Raw genomic sequence first — 25,433 nt, 5'->3', positions numbered from 1 at the left:
ACACTGCAGAAATATATGAAGGTGTTTCAAGTTAAGTCCCTCAATCATTTGACAAAGAGAATCCCTAAGAATCCAACACTTAGTTTAAGGTATTATGTTCTTGAAATGGTTGCTGCTCAGCTTTTCTAATGCACATACTAAGCATAACACTCACACTTCACAGATCTCTATAAACCTCTTTCTGCTCTTTCAAACTTCCCAGTCATTGCTTTACGCTCAGTGTTTGTGTTCAGAGTTTAGTAGATTTTTTTTCCACATGGGGCTGGAATACTTTTTATCAAAATCTGCATCACTGGAGGCTATGGATGTGTTTCTGTCCTTATGTGTATACTAATCCATGGAAACTTAAGCTCTGCTTTCATCCCATCTGTGAAGGGAGTGGATTATTGGGAGTCCTAACTGTCCCAAAATGGGCAATGAGGGAATGCAATTGTACCCAGTATCAGAGCGAACACTGTAACTCCTGAAATAGCAAAGGACCATCTTTTAGAGTTCTGAAGAACTTGAAGAATGACTTTTTGTTAAGTTTTTAGCTTAATTTCTAAGGGAATGAGGCAATTGAGAGACCTATGTCTGTCTGTCTCCCTGCATGTAATTTTTGAAACTACTGACAATTTTTAACCAAATTTAAAAGAGAGGTAGAACTATCAAAGCTTCCTGCAAGTTTCATGAGTACTGACAGTTGAGTAAAAGAGGAATGTTCAAATTAGTGCTCTTACCGAGGGAACTCTTCTAATGTGTGTTTTTATTGCCAAGCCTTATCTGGCCAGTCAGCATTATGTATTGACAGGGCAATGTGTAAGGAGTGTGGGTGGCAACAGAGCTAATGTGGTGAGTAGAGGGTATATTAGGGGACAAAAATGTGTAGGAAACCAGACTTCATCAGTTCTGCCTCTTGGGGAATGAGCTGTTGTTTAGCAGATGCTGCATAGATGCAAAACCTCAGTTACAGTTTAGCTTTTGTCTTTTAGTAACAGAGTATAATGTGTAAAGACTCTTTCAACATTTGGACAGTGGAGCTGAACAAAAAAAGAGACCATTATGTGCAATATCTGTCAAGAGTGGAGAATGGTCTGTACTAGCCTGCCAAATGCAAATGAGAATTATCCATTCATTTAGTCCAAAGGAGAAAATGATATAATTTCTTTGGTTCAGTTAGTTTATTGCGACAAATAAACAAGGAGACGACCCCAATATGGCAAATGTTCAACTTCACATAGCTTTAAAGGCTGCAGAAATCATACTGCTCTGATGGTAAGCCTTATTTTACATTCTCTGCCCAGACATATATCTTCAAGTGATGCTTTTTTTTCTTTTCTCCCCACCCCCCCCACCCCAAGTAGAAGTAGAAGTAGAAAATCTTGTAAAGTAATTGAGGCCCAAGTCTCACTTACTTGCCTTGGGCTTTTAAGGCAAGGATACACTCATCCTGGTTGAACTCAACCAGCCTGAGTTACCTGATTTACTCTCTGCTGTATTAAGTTTAGTCAAAGCACTAATGCCATTTTGTACATCTCTGTCACGAAGCAGAGACATTCCAGATATTGGTTTGCAAACTGCTGGTCTGTACCCATGAGTGGGAGCGCAGGGATGTCGGGGATGTGGAGCTGAAATGTGTTGGCTGGTTTCTAGCGTACCCAAGCACTTTGCAGAAAGAAGCCACAAGGGAAGGATTCAGCTGCTCCTCTGCTCTTCAGCTGAGTTTGTGAGACTCACCTGAGGAGTCGATAAAGGCTCTGGGAAGAAGATGGATGGGCTAGAGGGGAAGCAAGCATGCCTTTGTGGTTGGTGTTCAGGTCGACCCTAACTGTAAGTGATGGACATGGTATGAAACAGCTAGAGCGCTCTGGTTGAGCACCTCCAAAGCGGCAGGTTGGATGCCGCTGTGGAGCGCTCTGCTGGCTGTTCTCTGCTGACAACAGATGGCAGTCTCCTCTCGCTGTGGGGATACAGCAGCAAGCTGAAAGGCTGTGCCTCTGTACACCCACAGGCACGCTAGGAAATATTCAGCAAGATGATGGGTCAGATTTAGCCCAGAGGTCAACAGAATACTACAAAAGTAGACTGTCACATGAGTGACCTTCCCCCGCAAGCTGGAACTTTCTTGGCAAAGTAGCTGTGATTCCTGGCAAAGCCTCACATCACCACCAGTGCCGTGTTACGGTTCGTCGCTTAGCAAAAACCCTCTTGTGCATCATACAGAGATTGCAGACCTTCAGTACCCAAGGCTTCAAGCAGATCTCATTGTTACCCTTTCACTGCAAGTCTTAGTGATTTAATTTAGAAAAAAAAATGAGAAGGTTTGCAACCTTTGTCTCCCAAGAAAGTTTTTTTAGAAAGGTAACAGACTATGTGGGTTGAAATAGGGTTGTTCCAGGGCCCTGATTTAGAGTGACTCTTGATGTTTCGTTCATCTTTCTGTCCCCTCCAAGGCTACACTGGCAGGTTACTGCCTTTCCCCCAGCTCAGTCCAAAAATGTATTTGCTCAGCTGTATTTGAAGAAAACGGGCAGCGTGGAGCGGTGTCAGGAGAGGGCTGCCGGTGTCGGAGCGGGGGCGGCTTGCCCTCTGGTGGCTGCCGGCACCGAGGCGGCCCGTGGCGGAGTGAACCGCTTCAGCGGCCACGGCCAGTGACTTCCTGAGCTGAATTCACGATCGGGCTAATTCTGCTGGAACATAAACTGATTAGACCTGTATGAGTGTCGACATAAAAGCTCCTTCTTTAAAGTGATTGCCCTAGGAAACGGAGTGGTCTATCTACAAACCAGCATAAGCAGTAGCGTAAAAGTCCTCAGACTTGAACTTGAACCATCAGGTGTCAGCCTAGTTCTGTCTCAAGGACTTTCAGTGCTGGGTTGCACCAATTATCTTCCTCCCTACAAGCTCCCTTTCTCTGCTCCATGATGCACCTGGGACTGAAGGACAGGTGCTCCCAGTGAAGTCCACAGTACCTTCATATTCCATTGGAGAGAAAAAATAAAGGGATCGATGATTAACTCGGGGATGGCCGGAACTGCTAGTGCCTGCTGAAGTGTGTTACTCTCTTTTACAAGAAAGTACAACACACACAAGCTGTGCTCTCCTCCTGGTCCCTTCCCTGGTTGCAGGGAAGGTGAACGAGGGTGGCACAGTCTCTCCCAGAGCTCCACTGTGCGCTGAGGGTTATATGTATATACACCTTGTGCTTCCATACTCAAACCTGTCCACCCTACAGCTTCTCTGTCCTTGTGAATTGGTTCTTCAGCCACCTCCAATTTGTTTTGCCATGTCTGTCAAAAAGAAAAGCTGTTGCCATGACCCTTACATTTCATGTTTTGATGTTAATCCTGACATTCTTTACCCAAATCCAAATAATATGCGTTGCCTTTACAGTTCTAAAGGAAAAATACTTATCTTGGATCTTAAATGCTTAATTGCATCTGATTAAACAAAGCCGCCTTAAAATAGACCCCAAAAGGAAAAGATCCAATTGTTGGCCTCTTAAATACCAAAACTAAACAAAACCCTGAGGAAATGAAGGGGTAGCAGTCAATGGTGTTACAGTTGCTTAGGGACTGATAGTGAAAAAAGTGGCATATGTCCAGAAGAGGCCCGCAGCAAAGAGAGGAAACCTCTGTCTCACATAGAGAATGGGATAAGGCAGTGCAGAGACTGATTTATATTTGCAAGTTAAATTTAAGAGACAAATGTGTATATATTTTATAGTTTGAAGACTATTCATGACATAGTATGAAAGAAAGTGAAGAAGAAAGTAACTATGATGACAAGAAACAACTCAAAACACTACTGTATTTTTTCTTTAGCTCCCCGAAGTCTGCAGGTCTTTGTGTTTCAATGCATCAGCTACTGTTTGGCACATTTCCTGAACCACTTTGTCTATTCATTTCTTGCTAATGTGAAAGTGCCCAGACTCCCTGGAAAGACGGCTTTGCTGGAAACCTTTCATTATGAAGGATTAGCTGTTTGGTAAACCTGTGTCCCCTTTAACAGTCTGATGGGAAGTGCTGGCTAATGAAGGGCTCATTGTGGTGGTGCTGTGAGTGTGGGACTTGAGTCCATTTTATTGCTCAGATTGATTGCAAGCCAGGCTTCTTTGTACTCCCAAGGACTGAAGGGAAACTGAGTCATGCTCTTTGGTTCTGCTGAAAACATGTGGTGAAAAATATGCTTTCCTTTCTCAGTACTTTTGCCATGTTTGTGGTCTAAAGACTTTATGTAGCAGGGAATTGTGTTGATATGTTATAGAATTATGTATGTAGATTTAAAAAGTGTTGTGTCAATGCCTGGAGACAGGTCACTTGAAACATTTCCATATAATACCAACATAAAAACCTGAAATAATACAAACCATTAAGTGCCTTTATTACTTCATAGTGTAGTTCTAAAGCTCTTGAAAGAACCAAATCTGAACATTCTCATCCCACCTCTAGTCAGGTAGAAGGCATGTCAGACAAGTATTGGATTTACTTCTTTGCTGATAAGCTTCCATATTTGTTTTAAATCTTGTGAGAGATTTAGCAAAATCTTTTATGGAAGTAATGTACTAGAAATCCATTCTCTTTGAAAAATATTCCTGTACAACTTGAAGAAATAGTTTTAAAAAACATAATCAGAATCCATGGTGTCAAACAGGATTCTTTTGTCTCTACAATAAATCTCTATCATGGAAACTCCCAAGCCATTCACAACCCCAGGGATGTCCAGTGCCTCCAAATACAGGGGTGCTGTAAAACCATCAGGAAAGTAAAACAAAACCCTACCCACACCCCAGTCAAGCTTCATGTGTTTGGGGGGAGTAGGGGGAATGCAGAAGGACCCAGGGAGCTGTTAAAGATCCAGAGACTATTAAGCACCAATGCTTTTGGGTGAAAGGGCCAGCAGGTCAGTGTGAAACTGCTCGTATTAAATTTAGAGGGCCCAAGCACATGTTTTGGATTTTGCTCTACCCCGCCATTACAGCTAATTAGGCCAAGTGCAGAGAGTGTCTCTGCTGATCCCAAACACGTGTGACACAAGCGGTTCCTTCCAAGGGGAATTGGCTCTGGGAGGGTGTTATTAGCTCTGTCTGGGCAGGAAGGGTAATCAGGTAGCCCAGGGCTGTGTGTGTGTTTGGGGGAGTCAAGGAAGAGATTATGTTTTAATGAAGAGATTTGAGCTCATTATCTGGCCTGCATTCAAAGACTGCAAGAACACTAATCGTGCACATGCGTGTGGTGGGAAGTGACTGGAGAGTGGCCAAGAATACAGAGGTTACTGCAACCCACATCTCGCACTCCCTTTCCCACTCCCCAAGCGCTGCCTGACCTCTCAGCTTCACATGGTTCTGCCTGTCCAGTTCTATGGGACTGTGGGAACACGTGGAGATAATGTTACTTTCTTACTTGTGATCCTACAGTAGTTTTTCACCATAGGCTTTTTATGTCTAGATGCCAAAGTGGGTCCATACCATTCATAAAGGAAGGAGATACAGCGCTACTTTTATATCTTTTTGGTGTAGATATATAAGTGGGCGTAGGACACCAGTTCCCAGAACAGTTCAGGGCTTTGTAGTGGTGCAGGAGGACAAGGCACCACCAGGACACGGGACAGGAGCTGTGGCACTGCTGGTAACTGCTGACACCAGTGCAAACCAAGTCCTCCCTCTCCCAAACTAAACACTCAGCTGCCTCTTTATTTTGGCAGTCCTTCTGTTCCCCAAAATACACGTACAACGTAACTCCCCATTTCTAAGATGCGCCTAACGTGGAAGACATGCTATATTCCTCAACAGCCTGTGGCTTGGCTATGCGGAAGGAAGACTGGATGTAGGATCATTTTGACAGACACAAACCTCATTCCCTGGGTAAAAGTCTGGCCCAAGCCTCTTCCCGTGCTGCTGCTGCAAAGCCAAGGGTGGCCCCTGGGGCCACAGGCACCAAAACCTGGTCCAGGTCTCAGCCCCAGCTGTTTCTCCAGGAGCACAGCACCTCTGGCACCATGGTGGGATACTGAGGTGACAGCTCCCCACTGAGCAAGGATCCCTTCCTACCACAGTGAGTCTGTGATTCCTCCTGCCATGTTGTCCTGGTTTCAGCAGGGATAGAGTTAATTTTCTTCCTAGCAGCTGGTATAATGCTTTGTTTTCTCTCTCTCCTCTTTCTAACAGACCAAAAATTTGTAGAACCATAAAATGCAGAGATGGAAAATGACCTGTTAACCCATCCAGCCCAGCCTCTCTGCCAGTGCCAAGGCATTCCCTTCAAACACCCTGAGTGACTTGTCTAGACCAAGCACAAACCACGCCAGCAATGGTGATTCCAGCACTTCCCAGAGAAGATTATTCCATTGTCTAATTGACCTTATAGCTAGGAAATTTTTCCTGATGTCTCGCCTCAAATGTTTCTATGCTAAGTTTGAGCCTATCACTTAGTTACCCATCCTTGCTCTGTCCTGAACCCCTATCCTTTTGCTTTGCATTTTTTGCTGTGCCTTTTGCCTGCAGACCTGGCATGCCCATGGGCAGGGTTTCCATCCTGTGTTTTATTGCTTCCTCTGCTCTGGATTGAGCTTCTGTGGTCTTCCTGAGACACGACCCCACAACCATCACCTGTGCAGACAGGATGTGGATGGGCTGGTGGGTGACTTGAGCTTGGAGCACCTAGCATGGAGCTGCCCAGTTAAAGATTTCACTGGTCTCTCTGAAGTTGAAATAGTACCAGCATGTAGCCAAACTCAGAGAGAAGACAGTAAGAAGAATTCAATTTAATTACAATAGTGATTATTATAATAATTGTAACTAGAGAACCCCTTTCTGATTAACAAGAAGACCTTACTTTAAAGCTTTGCAGACATGATTCTGATCAAAGTTTTAGAGGTCTTGGACATAAATACAGCACGTGCTGTCTACCCACTTGTCAGAAACCAGGTGACCACATAAAGAGAGATGCTATGCTAAAGGGATGTCACCCACTCTAGCTCAGCCTAGCAGAGCTCTCCTGCCCCTGGGCAGAGAACATCTGCTCAGGGCTTGTTCCTCCTAATTTGGTTCCTCCTGGCTTAACTCATAAGTGCCCTGTCCATACACAAAGCCTGACTTTCCAGTGAAGTGAAGCAGAAATGTTGAAGCCACCTGTGGTCTTCACCTGGCCCGTGCACAGCACCAGAGTTTTCCTGCCTGGGGCTGTTCTGCAGAACCTTCTTCCACCAGAGAGCAGCTGGTAAAAGGAGAGTGATGGGCTTGCTTGGCTCAAGATGAGACAGGAGCTAATTTGATGCTAATTATTATGGTTGTAATTTCCTCCCTAACCAGATGCAATCCCCTTCAGCCATCTCCAATGGTGTTATGCTTAGGGAATGCTTCCCACAATAAAAGCAAAGGCAGTGTTCTTTCCCAATTGCCCACAAGATCCATCCTCAGCCTTAATCTGAACAAGACACAGTACAATTAGTTATTTGTGTTCCTGAATTAGAAAAAGACTAAGCTTTAAAAATCCAATAATGCGTCAGAAAGATTTATTTGCAATCAGTTTATCCCTGAGCTCCATTTGTTGCAGATCTGGCACGCTTTCTGCAGTTTAAGGTGGGAAGAGCAGAGGAAGCCAGCAGCTATTTACAGAGAGCTCAGCACTGCATCTCTCCCTTTATGAATGGTATGGAGCCACTTTGGCGTCTAGACATAAAAGCCTATTGTGAAAAACTATTGTAGGATCACAAGTAAAAATAAATGACAGCTGCTTCATGGTGTAGTTGTACATGAAGAATATAGGGAATGAAGAAAAACTATTTGTGCTAAGTACTTGTTTTGCGTTTCCTTGTGATAAAAGTGCAGTAGGCAATAAGCTACGAGACTTGGGATCCTTTTGTGTTAGCATATCCCACACTCCCTGTGGTTGTGATGTGTGCTTTTACTGTTACAAGTTTCAAGTAATCACTGAAGACAGACACAAGAGTTTCAGTGTTTTTCAAATAGAGACAAGTAACAGCTCTGACTGCCCCTTAATGACTAAGCTCAGTCTAATTGTGTTTCTTGCTTTTCATCTTTTCTCTTTCACAGTTTCTTTCACTTACTTTCCCTTTTATGTATACTGTTACTTTCTCTGGAGAGAGACATTTGCTCCTCTATCTCATGTTGAGGCTGAATTCAGCTGAAGTCAGTGAGGTCTCTACTGCACTAACAGCAATTCTTCCTGTGGAAATAAATGGGACTTCAGAGAAGTTGGAGCTTGGTGATGCGTGCAGTTGAAATATTATTTTAAGGTTTTCATGTTTGATGTTGTAAACTATCATATTGCATAAACAAACCAAGTGATACATCTCCATAGCACAAGCCTGGAGGATGGGAACACAAATGCCTGACCTTCACCCTTATCAGATGCTCACAGAAGTCATTTTCCGTGATAGACCAGACACTGAGACTTTCTTCTGTGGCCAGATGATAAAGAAATGCCACTCACTGTATCCATCTCCCACAAAAAGAGCAAAACTTATGACCAGTTTCCCTTCCTCCAGAGGTGTGTCACTCATGTCAAACCTGAATGTTTGTTGTTATTTCCAAAGTTTTCTTAAAGACTTTGCATTGAACTGAGAGGGGATGTGTACTCTCAGAGTTGAAGGCATTCTGCCACTTGTTGCCTTCTTCTCAGGTTTTGACTGGGAACTTCACATTTACATACCCCTGATCCCTCTTGGTTTGTGTGTGGCTGGTGTCTGATGATCAGGATAAACATGGGAGATGGTGGGCAGCACCGTTATCTCCAGATGACTGCAGGTTGAGGACAGATGGGATATGGGAAGAGTGGAGGGATAGAAAGATAAGAGAAGGACCACTTAACCTCCAAGGTATGCAGAAGAGTGCCTGCACTACGTAATACATAAGGGAACTGCTTTAGTATCACACAAGTAATCTTAATTCTGGTGATTCTTAATGTTTGAGAGCTTGATTTTGCAACCACAATATATTCCTTTAACCCTATTTTATATGCCTAGTTTTTACTTAACTCAAGAAAGCTTTTTTTTTCCCCCATTGTCAGGCAAACTGAAAGCAATAGCACTGATGGCTCCTTGTTCCCTAAAGGTCAAATTGTTTTTTGTTTGTTTTTTTTTTTTCTTCCTTCCTATATCTCTGCACAGGAGTACCAAGGAAGTGCTGTAAGAAGGATTGCTGGAGAAACGGAAGAAAGTACTTCTGAGAAGAGGCAGCTCCACATCCAGGTACAGAGTCCTTTCTATTTGAGTTGGGAACGTGTTTTCATTCATGGTATAGTCAGAAGGGCTCTTTGTATCTGCAGGCACTGGAACTAAGTATTTGTGTTCTACCAGTTTAAAACAAATTCTGACTTCTTTAAGTGGGAATATTTGAGCATCACAAGAAAATGTGCAGAAAAAATCTATTTCAACATGGTCCATAGCAGGTGCCAGCTTGTAGTCCTTACAGCTGTCTTTAAAGAAATTGCAGGAACATCCTTTAATGGAAAGCTAATTTTATAGCATAGTTATTTGTCCTGGTTTTGACCGGGATAGAGTTAGTTTTCTTCCTACTAGTGGGTATATTGCTGTGCTCTGGATTTAGGGTGAGAATACTGTTGATAACACACTGATGTTTGGTTGTTGCTGGGCAACAGTTACACCAAGTCAAGGACTTTTTGGCTTCTCATACTGCCCCGCCAGCGAGGAGGCTGGGGGCGTACAAGAAGCTGGGAGGGGACACAGCCAGGACAGCTGCCCAAACTGGGCAAAGGGATAGTCCATGTCATATGATGTCATGCTCAGTATGTAACATGGGGGAAGCTGGCCAGGGGTTTAGACCACAGCTCAGGAACTAGCTGGGCATCAGTAGTCTGCAGGTAGTGAGCCATTGGGCTGTGCATCACTTGTTTAGTATATTCTTTATTATTATTACTATTATCATCATCATCATCATCATCATTATCATCATCATCATCTTCCTTTCCTGTCCTATTAAACTGTTTTTATCTCAACCCATGACTTTTACCATTTTTTTCCTGATTCCCTCCCCCATCCCACTGCGGAAGGGAGTGAGAGCAAATGGCTGTGTGGTTGGTTTAGTTGCCTGCCGGATTAAACCACAACATCATTCTACCAAGCTCTGACAATACCAAGTATACAATTGTAAGTTTGCTCATTCCTCTTATGTATTATGATATTGAATTATGATAGATTTTTAATTATATGACAGTACACTAAATATCATATACAGTATAAGAGAATGTAATGTAATGATTCATCTGAACACAATGCAACCTAAAGGTGTTCAGCCCTTCCTAGGATTGTGTCCCACATATGTACAATAACTAGAGCTCAAAAGCTCAAAGCAGCAGTGTAAATTTTTTTGGCATAATTATGAGCTATGAGGAGTTAACTATTGTTTGATCCTGTCAAACTGAGTTTCCAGAACTGAATTCTTTTTTCATATTTAACAGAGTTGATCTTGGATAAGTCAATGTCTCAGACCTTGTACCTGGAGCCCTGTTTGATGCTAGTTTTACTAGTTCATTTCATTAATTCTCCTGGTATTATGTGGTCCTGTTTTATGAAGGTTAATAATGCTCTCAGAGCACTCACACCTTTCTATATAATTCGTGTGCCTCCACTGTCACAGGATGTGAGTGCCTTGCATTCTTTGTGTTTGCTGTTCCATTATAGCAATTCAGGGAGGGACAATTATCCTTGGGGAAAAGCTGATGAATTATTGGGAGCATAGAAGTCAAATGCTATATCTGGAGAAGTCTTAGGTAGGAATAAATACCTGAGTCCAAGATATAAATCCTCAGAACTTCTGCTCAGTTACTGTGCAGCTGGGATTGCTCAGTAAGTTCCCCAGTTTCTGAGTATATAGTGGAATTTCTAAACGAGGCATTCTTCTGTTCATCTTACCTGAGCTGCTTTATCTGGTCAATATTGTTATGGGTTTGGGCTTTGCATACAGTGAAAGACCTGTCAGGCAATGGTGGTTTCACTTTCTATACAGTAGGTCAGTAGTTAGAAAACTCAGTCAGGACCCAGGATACTTACTTTTCATTTCTTTCCTCCATGCGAGGGTTAAAACCCATGTTTCTCACTCTTTGGATGAGTATTCTTGCCCTACATAGCTTAACCATGTGATGAACTGTTTTGCAGTAGGGAGTGTTCTCGTGCCTTCCCATTGAAACTATTCTACTCTACATGGTATAATAAAAGATCAGCTGAAACACGAAAGATCAAAAGAGAACATTACTTTCTAGTTGTTAGGACTGTGGAGGTGGAAGGGAGGCACAACAGCTATGATATGGCTTGTCTCTGATTTGTCTTTTCATATAATTGCTCTACTTAAAAGCTTGGTCTAGTGTCTCCCATTTTGCTTCTTCTCTGTTTCTTATTTATTACATCTCCATTCTTCCCAAAGTCATAAAGTACCTCTGTTTCCATATGTGTATCTTTCCTGCTTCCTCTAATCTGGCTTTTTTCTATCTGCTGCCAAAAGTGTGGCATATAAACTGGAGCCAAGTTTCCTAGCTATAAAAGAGACTTACAAGAACATCTTATATATTGTTCTTCTAATATGAAATAAATGAACTTTACAGAAAAAATAATGGCAATGAAAGCGGTGATGCAAGTAGGACCATAAAAGCATGCGGTCAGCAAAGCTCCTTTCTGCAAGGTTCCCTTCCTTCCCAAGCCTGCCCATGGAGGAGTTGACACATCACTTGTTGCAAATGTTTCCTCTGTAGCTAAAACTGGCTCATCATATAAGGCAAGTTGCTCTAAACAGAAGGAATAGAGCATATAAATAGGGAGGAGCAAGTCAAAGGACTGTATCTGTACTTGTGCGTGGTTCTGTGTGGGAGTCTTGGTGGGAAAGCTTAACTTGAGAAGAAGCCCACCTTAGAACACGACTAAAAATGAAAAATAAACTTATTCGCTTAATTCCAAGCAAGGTTAAGAGGAAAGCTTGCTAGCCAATGCTATCAGTAGCCTGTTTGCCAGTTTACATCCTTTTCTAGCAAGCAGCAATTTAAAGTGATTAATACGCAGTCACTTCATTTGAGTGATACTTAAACACTATGCAATTTTCTGTCAGTTTAATACATGTGAAATATTCTGCCAAACTCCAGAGTTTCATGCTGCATACGCATAAATGTATCCCCTTCCCTGTGTTCTCCTAACAAGAACATCAGACAACACCCCATACATACCTACCTTTGAAAAGACAGAATGGTAAAACTGGTTTCATAGAATTCCTGTCTGAGAGAATACCATTCTTCAAACATCCTGGATGATATTAAATGTTTCTGCTTGTTCCCTGGGAAATTAAGTAGTAAAACAAGTTTGTGTGTATGTGAAACCAGTTACAGAAGGCTTCCCGCTGAAAGCATATTGCCTACTTATAAACAGTCTTAAAAGTGGGGTTTTCACCTAATGAAGTAATTTCTGTTTGCTTTTACCATGGGAGCTGATGATCCTTTCCTGTTGGAAAGGTATAGCAAGTGTTTGGGACGATGAGGACCTCAGTGTTTCAAACACTGAACAGCTTCAGCTCACTTCCTTTACCTGATGAGGAAGGTGCTGACTTGTAAGCAAGTTCAGATCTTGCAAACAGCATTGAGGATCCCTTCAGCTCAAAAGGAATATTTGATATTTCTGACATCTCAAGAATGGAGTAGGAGACTCTTACTGGTGAGAGCTGCACATCAGATTTAAAATCCTAAACATTTTATGAGTCCTGACCACTGTTTGAAAATAGAGGTCCTAAAAGTGATCTGTGAAATGACAGTTGAGATGATCAGCCACTTAATATAGATTTAAGAGCCTGACTTTAGTAGTCCTGTTTGAAAATTTTAGCTGATACTTAGTGTCTACAGATTCCTCTCCTTGCAAAAAGATGCTAATTCAAACCCACCATGGACATTTATGGTTTACTAAAGTTAGGATTCATATGGAATCTATGCTTTCATTTATATTTAAGGCTCTGTAAGCAAGCAGATTTTCATGGGGTAATGCTGATTATCAGTGGAACCTTATATGAAAATTGATGTTTGCTGTAACCATATCTGATATCCTTATATCCCTTTCATTGATTTGCAGGAAACAGAGGGCATGGGCTTCAGCAATAGCTCCTGGCAAAGACGAGATGTGCCACATAGGGTTTATGTGATATAGAAAAGATTGTGGAGGAAATTAGATTGTTTTTCAATCCTTATTTTCCTAGTTGTTGTTCAGGTGGATATTACCTACAAAACTTGGGATCCCTGGAAGTAGAAGCACAAGTGCTATTACTTAAGATAAGGCTTGCATGGAGTTAAAATGGAAGCAAATCAGTCTCGTAAGTGGTTTGAACTACTGGTAGAATAAAAAGCTGTGTGGTGTTTGCTGACATAAAAGTGATTAGAGTATAGAAATGTGTAATACAGACAGCTTTACTGATCCTCTAATGTTGCCTTCATTAGAAAATAGGTGTACTGAGTTACTTACTTGGAGATATCATCTAAGTGGAGATGTAGTTGCTTGAAGATTTCAAACAAAATATCAGATTTATAGCAAGGAAAGAGTTGTCCACAACTAAAATGGATTTGTTTACTTGAGGAAGGCATCCTAACATTAAACGATTGGAAGGTATTTAATTTAATGAGACAGTTAGAAGACAAAGATGTTTTTCTAGGTGGATGTATGACCTTGGTCAATTTGCAAATCAGAATCAGTTTTCCCAGTTTGAAATGGAAGTATCTAGAATTCATTTCATCCTGAATGATTTAGGTCAAATATATGAAAGCCTTTATTTTCTACTGTACAGTAGTTCAGCACAATGGTTGGTAGAAGAGTTTTAGGTATTATTATTTTAATAGCTGGCATAGTGTTGTCAAGCCACAAAGCAGCATGCTACTTTCCCGATGTATCAACACTGTTCTAGGAAGTGTACACTCAAGTGAACTTCTATTTGTAGAAAAGATTGCTAGGGTGAGATTTTCCTACAAAACAGCACATAGCTCAGGTGAGAAAAAAGCAAGAAAACACTGTTAACATTAATTTGCACTGAAGGAAAGATGGCAAATGGAGAATATGACAAACAGGAAGTTGGCTTCTTTCCATGACACTCTATGGCTTTCACTGTCCTGGAGCTGTGCAACTGGTTTTGTGTGCATGGAGCAAATGGGATATGACAGGCTTAATCTTGTTTTTCTTGATGTTGGTGACTCACCTGAGCTTTAGTACATGTGATTTGAAGCCCAGTGATTAAACAGCATGGACTGAAAGGGCATAAGGAATGAATGACCCTGTAAGTCAGTGGAGTGCTCTTTCCAGCATGGTTTGGTATATAGCTGACAGCCTGAGAAAACCAGCTTTTCTAATTTGGTATGTTCTGCAAATACACGAGTGTTTTCTTGGAACCGTTTTTAGTCTGTATCATACTTTGTAGGAAAGAACTGGTTTTGTGGAGACCCAAAGGGAGCATCTGGCAGGCTATTAAACTAGTAGCTAACCTTTAATGACTCAGAAGAAAGCTTCATGTCCTGCCTTGATTTACTGCTAAATCATAGACAATCAAGCTGGCTTTCAGTCCAATTACTAATGCCAGGCATACACAAACAACATAAAGATCGGAATGCAGTGACATCTTCCCAGTTTGAAACATTTCCATTTCTTGCCTGAACCACACCTTTTGGGGCAGCATTCTCTCTTATCTTAATCTTTCTTGCTTTTACTGCTGATTGGAAAGCAATTTTTGCAGGTTAATTCTGCAAGATAGGCAGCCCAGTGCAGTGGACAGGAGCAGAAGTAATGAGGAAAGCAGGCTTAGTACATACAGATGGGTGTGTGCAAGCTTGAACTTGCCAGTATAAAGCACTGTGTTAGTGCATGGGCAAATGCAAGCCAAAGTATTCACATTGTCTTATACACGCACTGTGTAAAATTTGGCCCATTACTGTAAAAATATTTTAAAACTATTCTTCATGGGATAATGTGGTTGAATTTCTTTTTCTTATGCCTTGAGCTTTCAAAGAGATCTAAAATATTCAGTAGCAGTGTTTGGCAAAAATAAAATGCAACGAATCTTCTACTCTTGGCCCACTTTAGAACATAGATTTGTCCGATCTTCAGCTTTTTTTCTGACAAAGTGCTGCTGTTCAGGGTGTTTAGCCAGAGATTCTCATCACCCATTTTTTTTACTGGCTTTGGTGTCTGGATTCTTTGGGCTGTGCAGACAAAACAGCCTGGCGAATGTGAGTTCATTCAAGTGTGTAATGCTCTGTATCTCTGACTTTTTCCATTGCTTAGATCATCCAGATCCAGTTTTCCTCTCTGGAGACATTGTAACTATTTAAATTTTATCTCACTTTCAGCTTTTCTCTGATTTTCCATTTCTTGTCATGGAAAATTGCTATGAGGAGGTCTCAGAATTACAGTGTAATTATTGTAGCTCTTTTGGGAAGCCAAACAATGAAGGGTTTTGTAGGTTGGAAAATGAAATTAGTTTTTTAGTTTTTATTGTTCGAAACCTTTTCCCTGAGTTAATTCTGAGCTCCTCAAGCACAAGGACTCTTCTTGGAAAAGTTATGGCACTGTAAATGGACTTCTGTACGTGCATCTCAGTGAGAATAATTGGTAAAATTAGCAAGTTACTGTGGTTTTTTTTTCTCCCCCCTGCTATGCTGAAATCTACTGTTATTTTAGAACTGCTTACTGCAAAGAACAGGAATGGTAGTTACCTGATTATGGTATCCCTTTTCCATTCTCCCTTGTTGTTTGTTGGGACATCTTGCCATTTGGGCTCTTCTGGACAGGTTGTTCAGTGTGTTGATAGCAGAACATAATACTGAACATGAATCATATCACACTCTGCCTTGCAGTTAAAGAGGGAGCAAACAGTTGGAGTCCTATAGGATCTGGAAGAAAGAACCAATGTTTTTTGGCCCTCTAGGTATATAAATTATCTCTATTCAAAGTTGTGATAAAACTTTCAAGTTTTATGGGGAGCTTAAAATTTAAAGTAGCCAAGTTTGAATCTGTATACATCCATTAGTGAACATTCTCTTTTCTGGCAATTGCAGCTGCCTTGCGCAAGATTTTATCCCTCTCTTAAAGTCAGTGTGACAAGCCTGGGTATTTGGCCAGTGACTGGGATGTCACTTGACCCATGGTATATGTGAAAAATTACGCTCTGAAAGGTCTCAGATGCATGAATCTAAAAAGATCTTACTGTGAATAGACATAGATAGGTATATGAGTTCTTATGGTCACTCAAACTGTTTCTGTTCACCCAAACTTAACAATATTTTACCAAACTGAAAATAATCTACATAAAACTCAACAATGCAAATAACTGGGAAGGCAGTGAATGACAGCTGCAGGTCAGGAATGTCATTTTGTCTATTGCTTTGTGCTTGGCATTCAACAAGTGCAAATATCTGTTGGACTTCAGCAGGCAGAATTAAGACAACAATGACAAGGCCTTATGATCTGAGTAAAATGCAGGTGACAATAAAAGAAGACAAAACTAACAAAATTCCTACAGTGCAAAAGCTGAGTATATAGAGACATTTTATGACAGATGTTCTGGGGCAACTGCGTACGCAGTGTGCAGCTTAGCAGTTCAGGATTGTGTGATAGTTTTGGCACTGTGATGAATGTACTCTTCTGAAATCTGAGCAGGAATGGATATACCTTTTCAGATGACTCTTCTTGTCCAAGTTCTATTCATAAACATGCAGAGATGCTTCCATTAGCTTGTAGTTCGTAACATACCTGGAAGCATCTCTCCATATTAATTCTTGGGTCTAGCAGCAGGCAGGAAGCAGGTCTTCGCTGAACTCACTGGGATGCCTTGATAAAGCCTTGCCTGTCATGAGGGAGCATGACCTGCATGAGGAGAGAGTGCCTTATCCAAGACTCTTGCCACCTCTGGAAAGCAGCACATGCTGAACCTCCTAAGGTATGGAGAACTGTGAAGTATCACAAGACTTTGCAGGACTTAGGTTCTTAAAGCCCTAGCCATTTGTACTGGGATTATGTGAAGAACTTTGATTTACTTTGGAAAACATTTCTGTTCCTTACTGTTGTCCAGAGTGGAGAAAGGGCAAAAGCTAAAATTAGGAAGGTAACTAGATTGAAACTGTGTTTTGCTTCTTATAGTATGGGGACCAGGATAATGGTCTTTGCTCCTGGGGAGAAGTTGGCAACTGTATGGCTCTGTTCCTTCCATAGGGCTAGCCGTCACCCAGCAACAACTCTGAGCTTGTTTGGATTCGTACATGCCCTGGCTTTTCTTAGGCACTTTGAAAACTAGAGCTGTGTAGAACCAGATCAATATTCCCAAGCTGTGCCTTTTGCAGAGATCATTCAAAGGGCCTGTATGCATTGCAGCTACAACAGAGGTTGGCTATATATGGTAGGTTTATCCTACTTGGAATAAATAATAGCCATGAAAGTGCAGCTGTCTGCTATCATCCTGAGTTTCCCAGTGGGCTTGCAGAGGTTGTACTGAAGTGCATGTAGTCTCACCTTTATTATTATTGCAGCATCAGTATAGCCTCATAAACAGTGCAACTCTTGTGGCATATAGATCAGGCCAGTATTATAAAGGCTGAGGAGAGGCCTGAGTATTTGATTTGGTATCCTTTTAACAGATGTGCTGAGTTTTCTAAGATTCATCTACCATGAACATGTCCCAGAGAGGAAATAGAGGAAGAGTAAAATTCCTAGTGGGGTGAAAGATTAGCAGCACTTACATGGTTACAACTAGTCTCTTTCCGTTCCACACGTGCATTGTTAATACTCCAAGTGCGACATGGACTCCTGCTGTCCCCAGCCACATCACCCCATTGGATGCACAAATGCTTTAGGGCACAGCAAGCCGAAACTCAGCAGCTGAGATGCACCTCCAGTACCAGTTATGTCCCCCATTAAGAAATACAAGTCTTGTGGTACTGATCAGTGGCTAAGGTTGAATTGTTAGGTATTAATTTAATAGATACTGGCTGCAGAGTCAATACACACACAGTTAATCCTTGGAATGCATATTAAATATGTGACGGTGACTTGGAACAGCTCAAACATAAATAGCATGAGGTTTTGGTGCCTGAGCCAGAGACCCCAACAGATGGTCTAGTGCAGTATCAGTTCTGCAGCTGTAACTGCATCTGTCCAGCTTAATCCACTACCAGAGCTTTATTTTTGTTTCACAAATTCATTAATCTGATCTTGACTACAGAACTGAGGAAATGAGCAAGCTAGGCTGGCAGTCTGTGAACTTCACCTCCCCTCTTGCTGCACATTGCAGTTCAAGCCTGCAGCAGCTTCTGTTGTTCCAGTTGTAATCTTCCTATCTCCTGTCTCAGTCATTTGCACTGAACAGGGTACATTACAGTTCTGTGACATGAACTAATGAGCATTGCTTGAGACTGTTCTCATGCCTGATGAGTTCAGGATTTCAAAATAAGTTAATGTGATTTTGGGGGCTTTTGACACCTGCCCACGGTATGACTCAAAGACCAGGTCATGGCTTGCATAACAACTGGTAGTAACTTGCCAGAAGGAATGAATGCTAGTAACTATGTTTCTTTAAATCTTGTCAAGTGCCATGCCATGCTAGGAGCGAGATGCATGCTTTCTTATTTTAATCTGATACTTTCTCATCTTTATTGGACTGTTTTGTGTCTGGGGAGTTTCCAGGAAAAGAGCTATTGGTAGAGGCTGAGCAACACGTGGGTTTTCCAGTGGTGGGTAAGTACCAACGCCAACCAACAAGTATGCAGCCAAGAGGTGGGGTGTGCCCAGTTCTTAGACATTGACCTAGTTCTGTAGAAGGGTAGAAACTAGAAGCAGGGGACTTGAACATGTATTGTGTGGATTCTCTGTCAACAGAACAAACTGTTGAGTTCTCTCCTATAGAGCAAACTGATTGCAAGACAAGATTTTAAAGATATTTGTCAAAAAATGTCCTACTCAAAGGAGCCAAATCTAACATGGAGAAGTGAAAAACAGAAAACCCAGGAATCATATAGATGATACAATACTGTAGGAAAAACACATGCAAGAGGGCAGACACAGTGAATGGATGTTGAAGATACTATAGGAAATGATTTCCTTGAAGCAGGAGTGCCACCAGACCAACAAGGCAGGAAGCAGGAAAGCAAGTTGGTCATCATTCTGTATTAAAAATGCAGAGGAATGTTGTTTCTTATGCCTGTATACACAACAATTTGGACTGTGTGCTACAGGCTCAAAGGCTTGATCTGCATTTAGTATTTTCCACTGTAAAGTGTAGCAATATATGACAATAATGGCATACTTTGTCTATGGCTATACAATCTATTGTGTATTGTGTAGCTATTGTCTATGTATGCATAATCTAAGTACTTGTGCTACAATTGAAAGCTTACTATTGCTAACAACACCTTGGTTGAAAACATGTTAGTTAACAAGAACAGCATTTATATGTTAACCAAAGGAATAATTGTACCAAGAGTACAAGTACTTTGTTATTTTCTCAGTTTTGAAGTAGTTCTTAACTGAAGAACTGGCCCCATCTCTAACACCTAACCTCATGATGTCAGCTGTTCGGGAAGAAAGCTTTAGACTTTCTTACTCCCCAGTGATCAGCTGTGGGATCTCATCAGAGAGGGAGACAGTAGTTTGTGGGAATTTCTGTTGTGTCCATTCCTGGAGTGGTTTCCAAAGAGCTTTTTCTGCAGACCAACCTCTCCATAAAGTACTTTGCCTCCGCCACACACATTAAACTTTCTAAATTAGAAATCTGAATGTCATGAGCCCTTGAAATAGTGTCATTGTCATAACCAGAATCTATCACCTAATTAAAGAGTATTGTCTTATTCCCCATCTTATCGGATCTCCCCAGAGGCCTGCTTTGATTGGTTCCAGTAGAGCCAGGCCCTCAAAACGGGACAAGGACTCTGACCTGAAACGAATCTTCTACACTTTCTGTGTATCTGGGGCTGATGCAAAGACATGAAAATGGATTTTATGTCCAATGTAGGGTATATTAAGAGTGATGGATTGGATTATCGTTTGCACCACAGTAATACTCCAACAAAGTGGAGGAGGTTTTAATGGCAGACTTGAATCTGAGATAATGGTTATACCTTTGAGACAGTTGTTGTGAGTTTCTGAATAACTTCAAGAATAAAAATAGCAGAACTCTAATTTATTACGTCCTGTCATTTTCATCATCTGCATGTGGTAGCACCCCTCTGCCATCCACCCGGACCAGAGATTGTGGAGAATAGTAGGTGGACAAGTCAGTCATGCTGCTTCTAACTAGCTTACTACCAGCTGGACTTTTCTCCAGGCACAGGAAAAAAATCAGAGAAGCCTCCTTCTGCACTGCATTCAAGTTTCCATTTGTTTGAGCTGTACTGAACATATTTGAGGGAAGAATTGTAGTTTAGGACCTCAGTACTCCCTCTCTGGACTTTCTCTGGACCCTGTAAATTCTTTCTAGAAATTCTATTTGGAAATCATTTCACTGGCTTTATTAGGGTCAAAGGCAACTATTACCCTATTATTTTTTAGCTCTTTACTGCAGAGGATTTTTAAATGAACACGGATAAAATGTTTTCTAAAACCATAGCAATAGCTCCCTATTGGACTAGGTTACCAGGCATCTAATTCTGTGTTACTTACCCTCTAGCTTAGAAGAGAACTTTGGAGATCTAACCAGCTCTGCATTAACCTTGCAAGATTCATAGCAAGGCTGCTGTGTCTCACAGTCTGGGCTCAGTCTTGAGTGGAGGTGTCAAACTGGAGTAAAAATACCTCCATCTGCCTGTGGGTATGGGACTGAGCAAGTAGTGACAGCAGTGACATTTCTGCTCCCTGGGGTAGCACTAGCAGCTCCCCATGCATGCTTTGACAGAAGTCAATGCTGGTGCCTTTACTGACCGAACTCCTCTCAGGGTTGGATCCATGGCTTTTACTGCTCAGATTTTCTTTATTACTTTTCTTTAGAAGTTTGTAATTAAAACTAGCTCTTAAACTGTCCTGTCATGTAAAGTACAACCTGAGAAGTTCTAGCTTAGTTGCTGTTTCCTGATGTCTAGAAGTAATGGGATTTTGTTGGGCAATGGTGGCCAGTGTTGGTGCACAGACATTTCTGGCTTAGCAGCACAAATGTTTATGCAGCTGAGAGCTGAGGCTGTGGTAATGCACAGAAATACCTCTCTCAGCTCCCAAAGGTGCAGTTTCCCATCATAAGCCCAGAATTTCTTACCTTCTATGAAAACTTAAATGCTTTGATTACAGGAGGGAAATTCAGAATAATTTGAAGACTACTTGAACCAACATGTTAGGCTACATCAAGAGGTATATTTTTATGATAATGGTAATCAAATGAACTGCCTAAGGGCAAATAAGCAATTACACCAGAGATGAAAGTGTCTGACATGATCATTCAGAAATTAGAATACCTGTTTGATCACTTCAGTCATCTTGCTCAGGCAGTTAGTGATGGCTGCCTGCAGCATGTCCCTTACTGCCCAGGTCAGGGTGACAGCTTAAAGTCTTCATGGTTGGAGCTTTTTATTTCAAATTGCAGTATTTCAAAATATGAGAGTCTGGGGATATAAATTGAGGTTTCACTGAGCCATATTCAATTCCTTTTTTAATAGAGGATGGTTATGTCTTTACTGACATGAAAATGACATCTCTAGGCTTTGCACTCTAAGAAGAAGACAACATAGGGCAAAATTGTTGTTCCTTGGAGGAATCTTACAGAAGCATGTGATGCTCTCAGAAGAGGCAAGAAGGCAGGTCCAGTCCCCATCCTTACTTTGAGCTATGCACTATGCACACAAATCTTCTCATGTTTGACCTTTGCAGCCATAAAGCTGGAATGACATCAACATATTTTCTAACATTTAGTTGGTTTGGAAGCCAAAATGATACAATCTACATAATACCCAACTATGTTAAATGAACCCAAGCGCATGAAGTAGTCAAATAGTTAAAATCATGGAAAGAAAAGCCTTCCACAGTAGCAGAGTTTCAGTGCTGCTTGCCTGCCTTTAGAGAATCCTGGTCTCAGTGCTCTGCAAGGTTTTGGTACCTAACTTTAGACAGATATTTTTGGTTCAGGCACCCCATAATGCCTGATCTGCTGAAGGCAGTGTCAGTTTAAACAGTAATTTTTGACTGTGGTGGCAAAAGGCAAAATGGATATTTTGTTCTATGAGTCAGTGACAGTTTTCAGCTGCTGTTCTTTACAATGCAGAAAAGGCATGTATATTTATATAGTGTATCAGTAAGAAAAATGTCAACAGTGACTGGCCTTGGGCACTTGAGGATTAACAGCTCTCTATGCCTGTACCACAAAGAATAAAAACTCATTGACCAAATGAAACTTCAGAATCATACACTGAAAAAATGATCACCATGGTTTTGCAAGTGAAGTTTATGTTAAGGGATAAACTCCTCACTTTTTGAAAATGGACTTGGTACTAGTGAACTCCTGGGAACCCATTGTTTGCTTTTAAGGGGAGGGGGAAAAACTGTGAAAGGTTAGCTTATGAAAAAAGTTTATTGGCAGTAGGCTGATGTTCTAGAAAATACAAATTTTTGGGCATCAGAAAGCTTTTTATAGATTTACAAATCAAAGTTACTGTCAGGGACTGCTTCATTAGACATAGGATAAAGGGGGGAGATCTTTTAGATGTTTGCACATATCATAACATGAATTAATTCAGGTTGCAGAGTCTCTTTAATGCTCTTAGGTCTGTTTGTAGTCATAGTGTAGTGGGTTGATGTTGGCTGGCTGCCAGACGCCCACCCAGCCGCTCTCTCACTCCCCCTCCTCAACAGGACAGGAGGAGAAAACAAGATAAAAAAGGTCCTTGGTTGAGATAAAAACACTTACCAATTACTGTCATGGGCAAAATAGACTCAACTTCAGGAAAATTAATTTCATCTATTGCCAATTAAAATAGAGTTGGATGGAGAAACAAAGACAAAAGCTGAAACACCTTCCCCTCACCCCTCCTCTTTCCCCTCCAAGGTTGAACTTCATTCCCGACTCTTCTACCTCTCCCCGGACTGTCAGAAGGGGATTGGGAATGGAGAGTCGTGGTCAGCCCATAGCAGTCCCTATCTGCCATTCCTTCCTCCTCACACTCTTCCTCCCTGCTCAAGTATGGGTCCTTCCCACAGGCTGCAGTTCCTTCAGGGTAAACCTGCTCTAGCATGGGATCTCTAGGGGCTGCAGTTCCTTCCAGCCATATCCACCTGCTCCAGCGTGGGGTCCCCTGGGACCGCTGGGGTGTCCCCTCCTGCTCCCACCCTGCTGCCCACAGGCAGGTTCTCACACCGTGTCCCTCATCCCTCACTGCCAGGCAGCGTTTGGCCCTTTCTGTCACAGGGGTGCCGCCGGCTCCTCTGATTGGCTGAGCTGGACCCTGCCCTGAGGCGGCTGGAACTGGCTGGAACCGGCTGGAACTGGTTGTGTCCAGCAGAGGCAGCCCTCGCCTCTCCTCACAGAGACCCCACAGCCCTGCTGCCACCCCCTGGGCACAGGAACCCAATATGACCTGTATTTTTCAGGAAAGTAAAAAGACTTACTTAGGTCTATAACAATACGTGAAGATACAGGTTTACAACAGTCTGATTTCTAGAAATTTCTTGCAATTTTTCTGAAGTTTTGGACAGCAGAGTTCCAGTAATAGTAGCGTTGTCTTTAAGGAATTGCAGGATTAAGGGAATACTGTGCAATCTGCACATCCTATGTGGTGAAGTAAACCAGTCCAAGAAACGTACTATTCTGAGGGAAAGATCTTAGCTGGTTTACAGAAAAGGAACATCCTTATTTCCAGCCCACAAACAAGTAAAGCGTGGAAGAACAGGGTAAGTGATGGGCAGTTGAACTTTAACCTTAATTTCAGAAAAGATAAGCAACTGAAAGGGGAGTCAGGTTCTTGAGGCAACTCCCCTGGCCGGTGGCAATGACCTGCTTCTGGCATGTTGTTTGCAACACGGGCAGTTCTGTAGAAATTAGAACTACTCGTAGATAAAAATCAGGCAGCAAAAATCTGGCTTTTCACATGCATAGGTTGATTCTTATTAAAACCTCCTTAATTCATATGTGAATAAAGCTTTATTTTCCTTTTCATTTGTGAAAACTAAATGCCAAGGCACAGCAGAGCTGAACTTGTCTTAGTGGGCATTTCCTTATGCTCCAAAAGTCTGACGTCAGGGCTTGGGCAAAGAATGCTTCAGCTGAACCTTGTGAGCATAGTCCATTGAGTCAATACCAGGAGAGGCATGCAGGAAATATAAGTCTGCCTGCAATTTCTTTAATGAGCAGGATGTAGAAGAATGAAAAGTAATTTCAGAATAAATCATGAAAAGTAATCCTTCAAAATAACTTAAACAAATTAACAAATAAAAGCATTGAAAACTCATGAGCCAGGCCCATTTCCCTCCACGGAGATACGTGTAAAAGTAATGTTGGATTTTTATTTGTTTTGAGACATTTTAGAATTTTTATCTGCAGTTTTCCTCCCAAATTGCAGGCCAAAAGTTTACTTTAAGGGACTGCTGTATATATATATTAATGCGTATGTTTTTAGAAATAAGATTTAAGGAAAAACACTCTTTTTCTCTATGAAATCATAAGAGATGGCAGGACCAATCTTCCTTGAAGCAGTATTGTCATTTGGCAAATCAAACCACAGACCATATTGCATTTGCACCTTCTGTTGCAGTTTAGAAATTATTGGCCTGGTTTCTAACAAATTAGGTGTGCCCTTCCTCATGACTGTGCATACTTAACTTATGCAGTTCCCACAATGGCAAAAAAAATGTGTATGTGGCAAAAAGTGGCTTCCTTCTCTAAAGTATTTGATTTATGCATAAATGTCTTGTTTACATGTGCTACCAAAACAATAATATTTCTATTTGAAATAGACTAACAAGAAGAATGGCTGCTGGAAGCTGTGGAGAGGTTTGCAGTATTGCAAATCCAAGGCAAGTGGGGATGTGCTTACTGGTAGGTGATGACACAGCGATCCCCAATTGCACAGAGGGAGTGAGTATGTTTCATGTTAGAGTTGGTGTGAGTTTTGGGCGAGTGCTGGGGTACCAGCCACAGTGGGGGGTTGTGTCCCTCTTTCCACCACACTGTGCTGGGCGCACTGCACATCTGTCTGTTTTTCTTCCCTGTGGCCAGCAGCATGGAGCATCAGAAGCTACTCTGGAGCACCTCCCTAAAACACCTATTCCTGGTGTAAAGATTTTAATAGTGGGTGGTTTGAATGGTTCAAATATACGCATTAGTTAGATCAAAAAATAATGAAAGCATGCAGTATCAGGCTGTATCTGACAGGTACTCTAATGCAGAGGGATCCCTCTGTAAGAACTTGCTTGCACTCTAGTTGCTGTCTTTAATTCTGAATACACTGTGAGCAGACTACCTGTAACTCTCAGGCCACTAAATGTTGGTATGTTCTTTACTATGT

At 41.7% G+C, this 25,433-nt stretch overlaps 1 protein-coding gene across 1 annotated transcript in view; it reads left to right on the top strand.

Annotated features, from left to right (window-relative positions):
* The window catches only part of ARHGEF4 (Rho guanine nucleotide exchange factor 4), a 221,747-nt gene that overhangs the window by 20,230 nt on the left and 176,084 nt on the right, over window positions 1-25,433 (top strand). Inside the window, exon 4 of the mRNA XM_075760875.1 lies at window positions 9,109-9,189. Coding sequence (XP_075616990.1) covers window positions 9,109-9,189 — 81 coding nt within the window. The remainder of the gene's footprint in view (window positions 1-9,108; window positions 9,190-25,433) is intronic.

This window comes from Balearica regulorum, chromosome 9, assembly GCF_011004875.1.
Source record: "Balearica regulorum gibbericeps isolate bBalReg1 chromosome 9, bBalReg1.pri, whole genome shotgun sequence".
Classification (NCBI taxonomy): domain Eukaryota; kingdom Metazoa; phylum Chordata; class Aves; order Gruiformes; family Gruidae; genus Balearica; species Balearica regulorum.
This window is presented reverse-complemented; position numbering and strand designations above follow the sequence as displayed.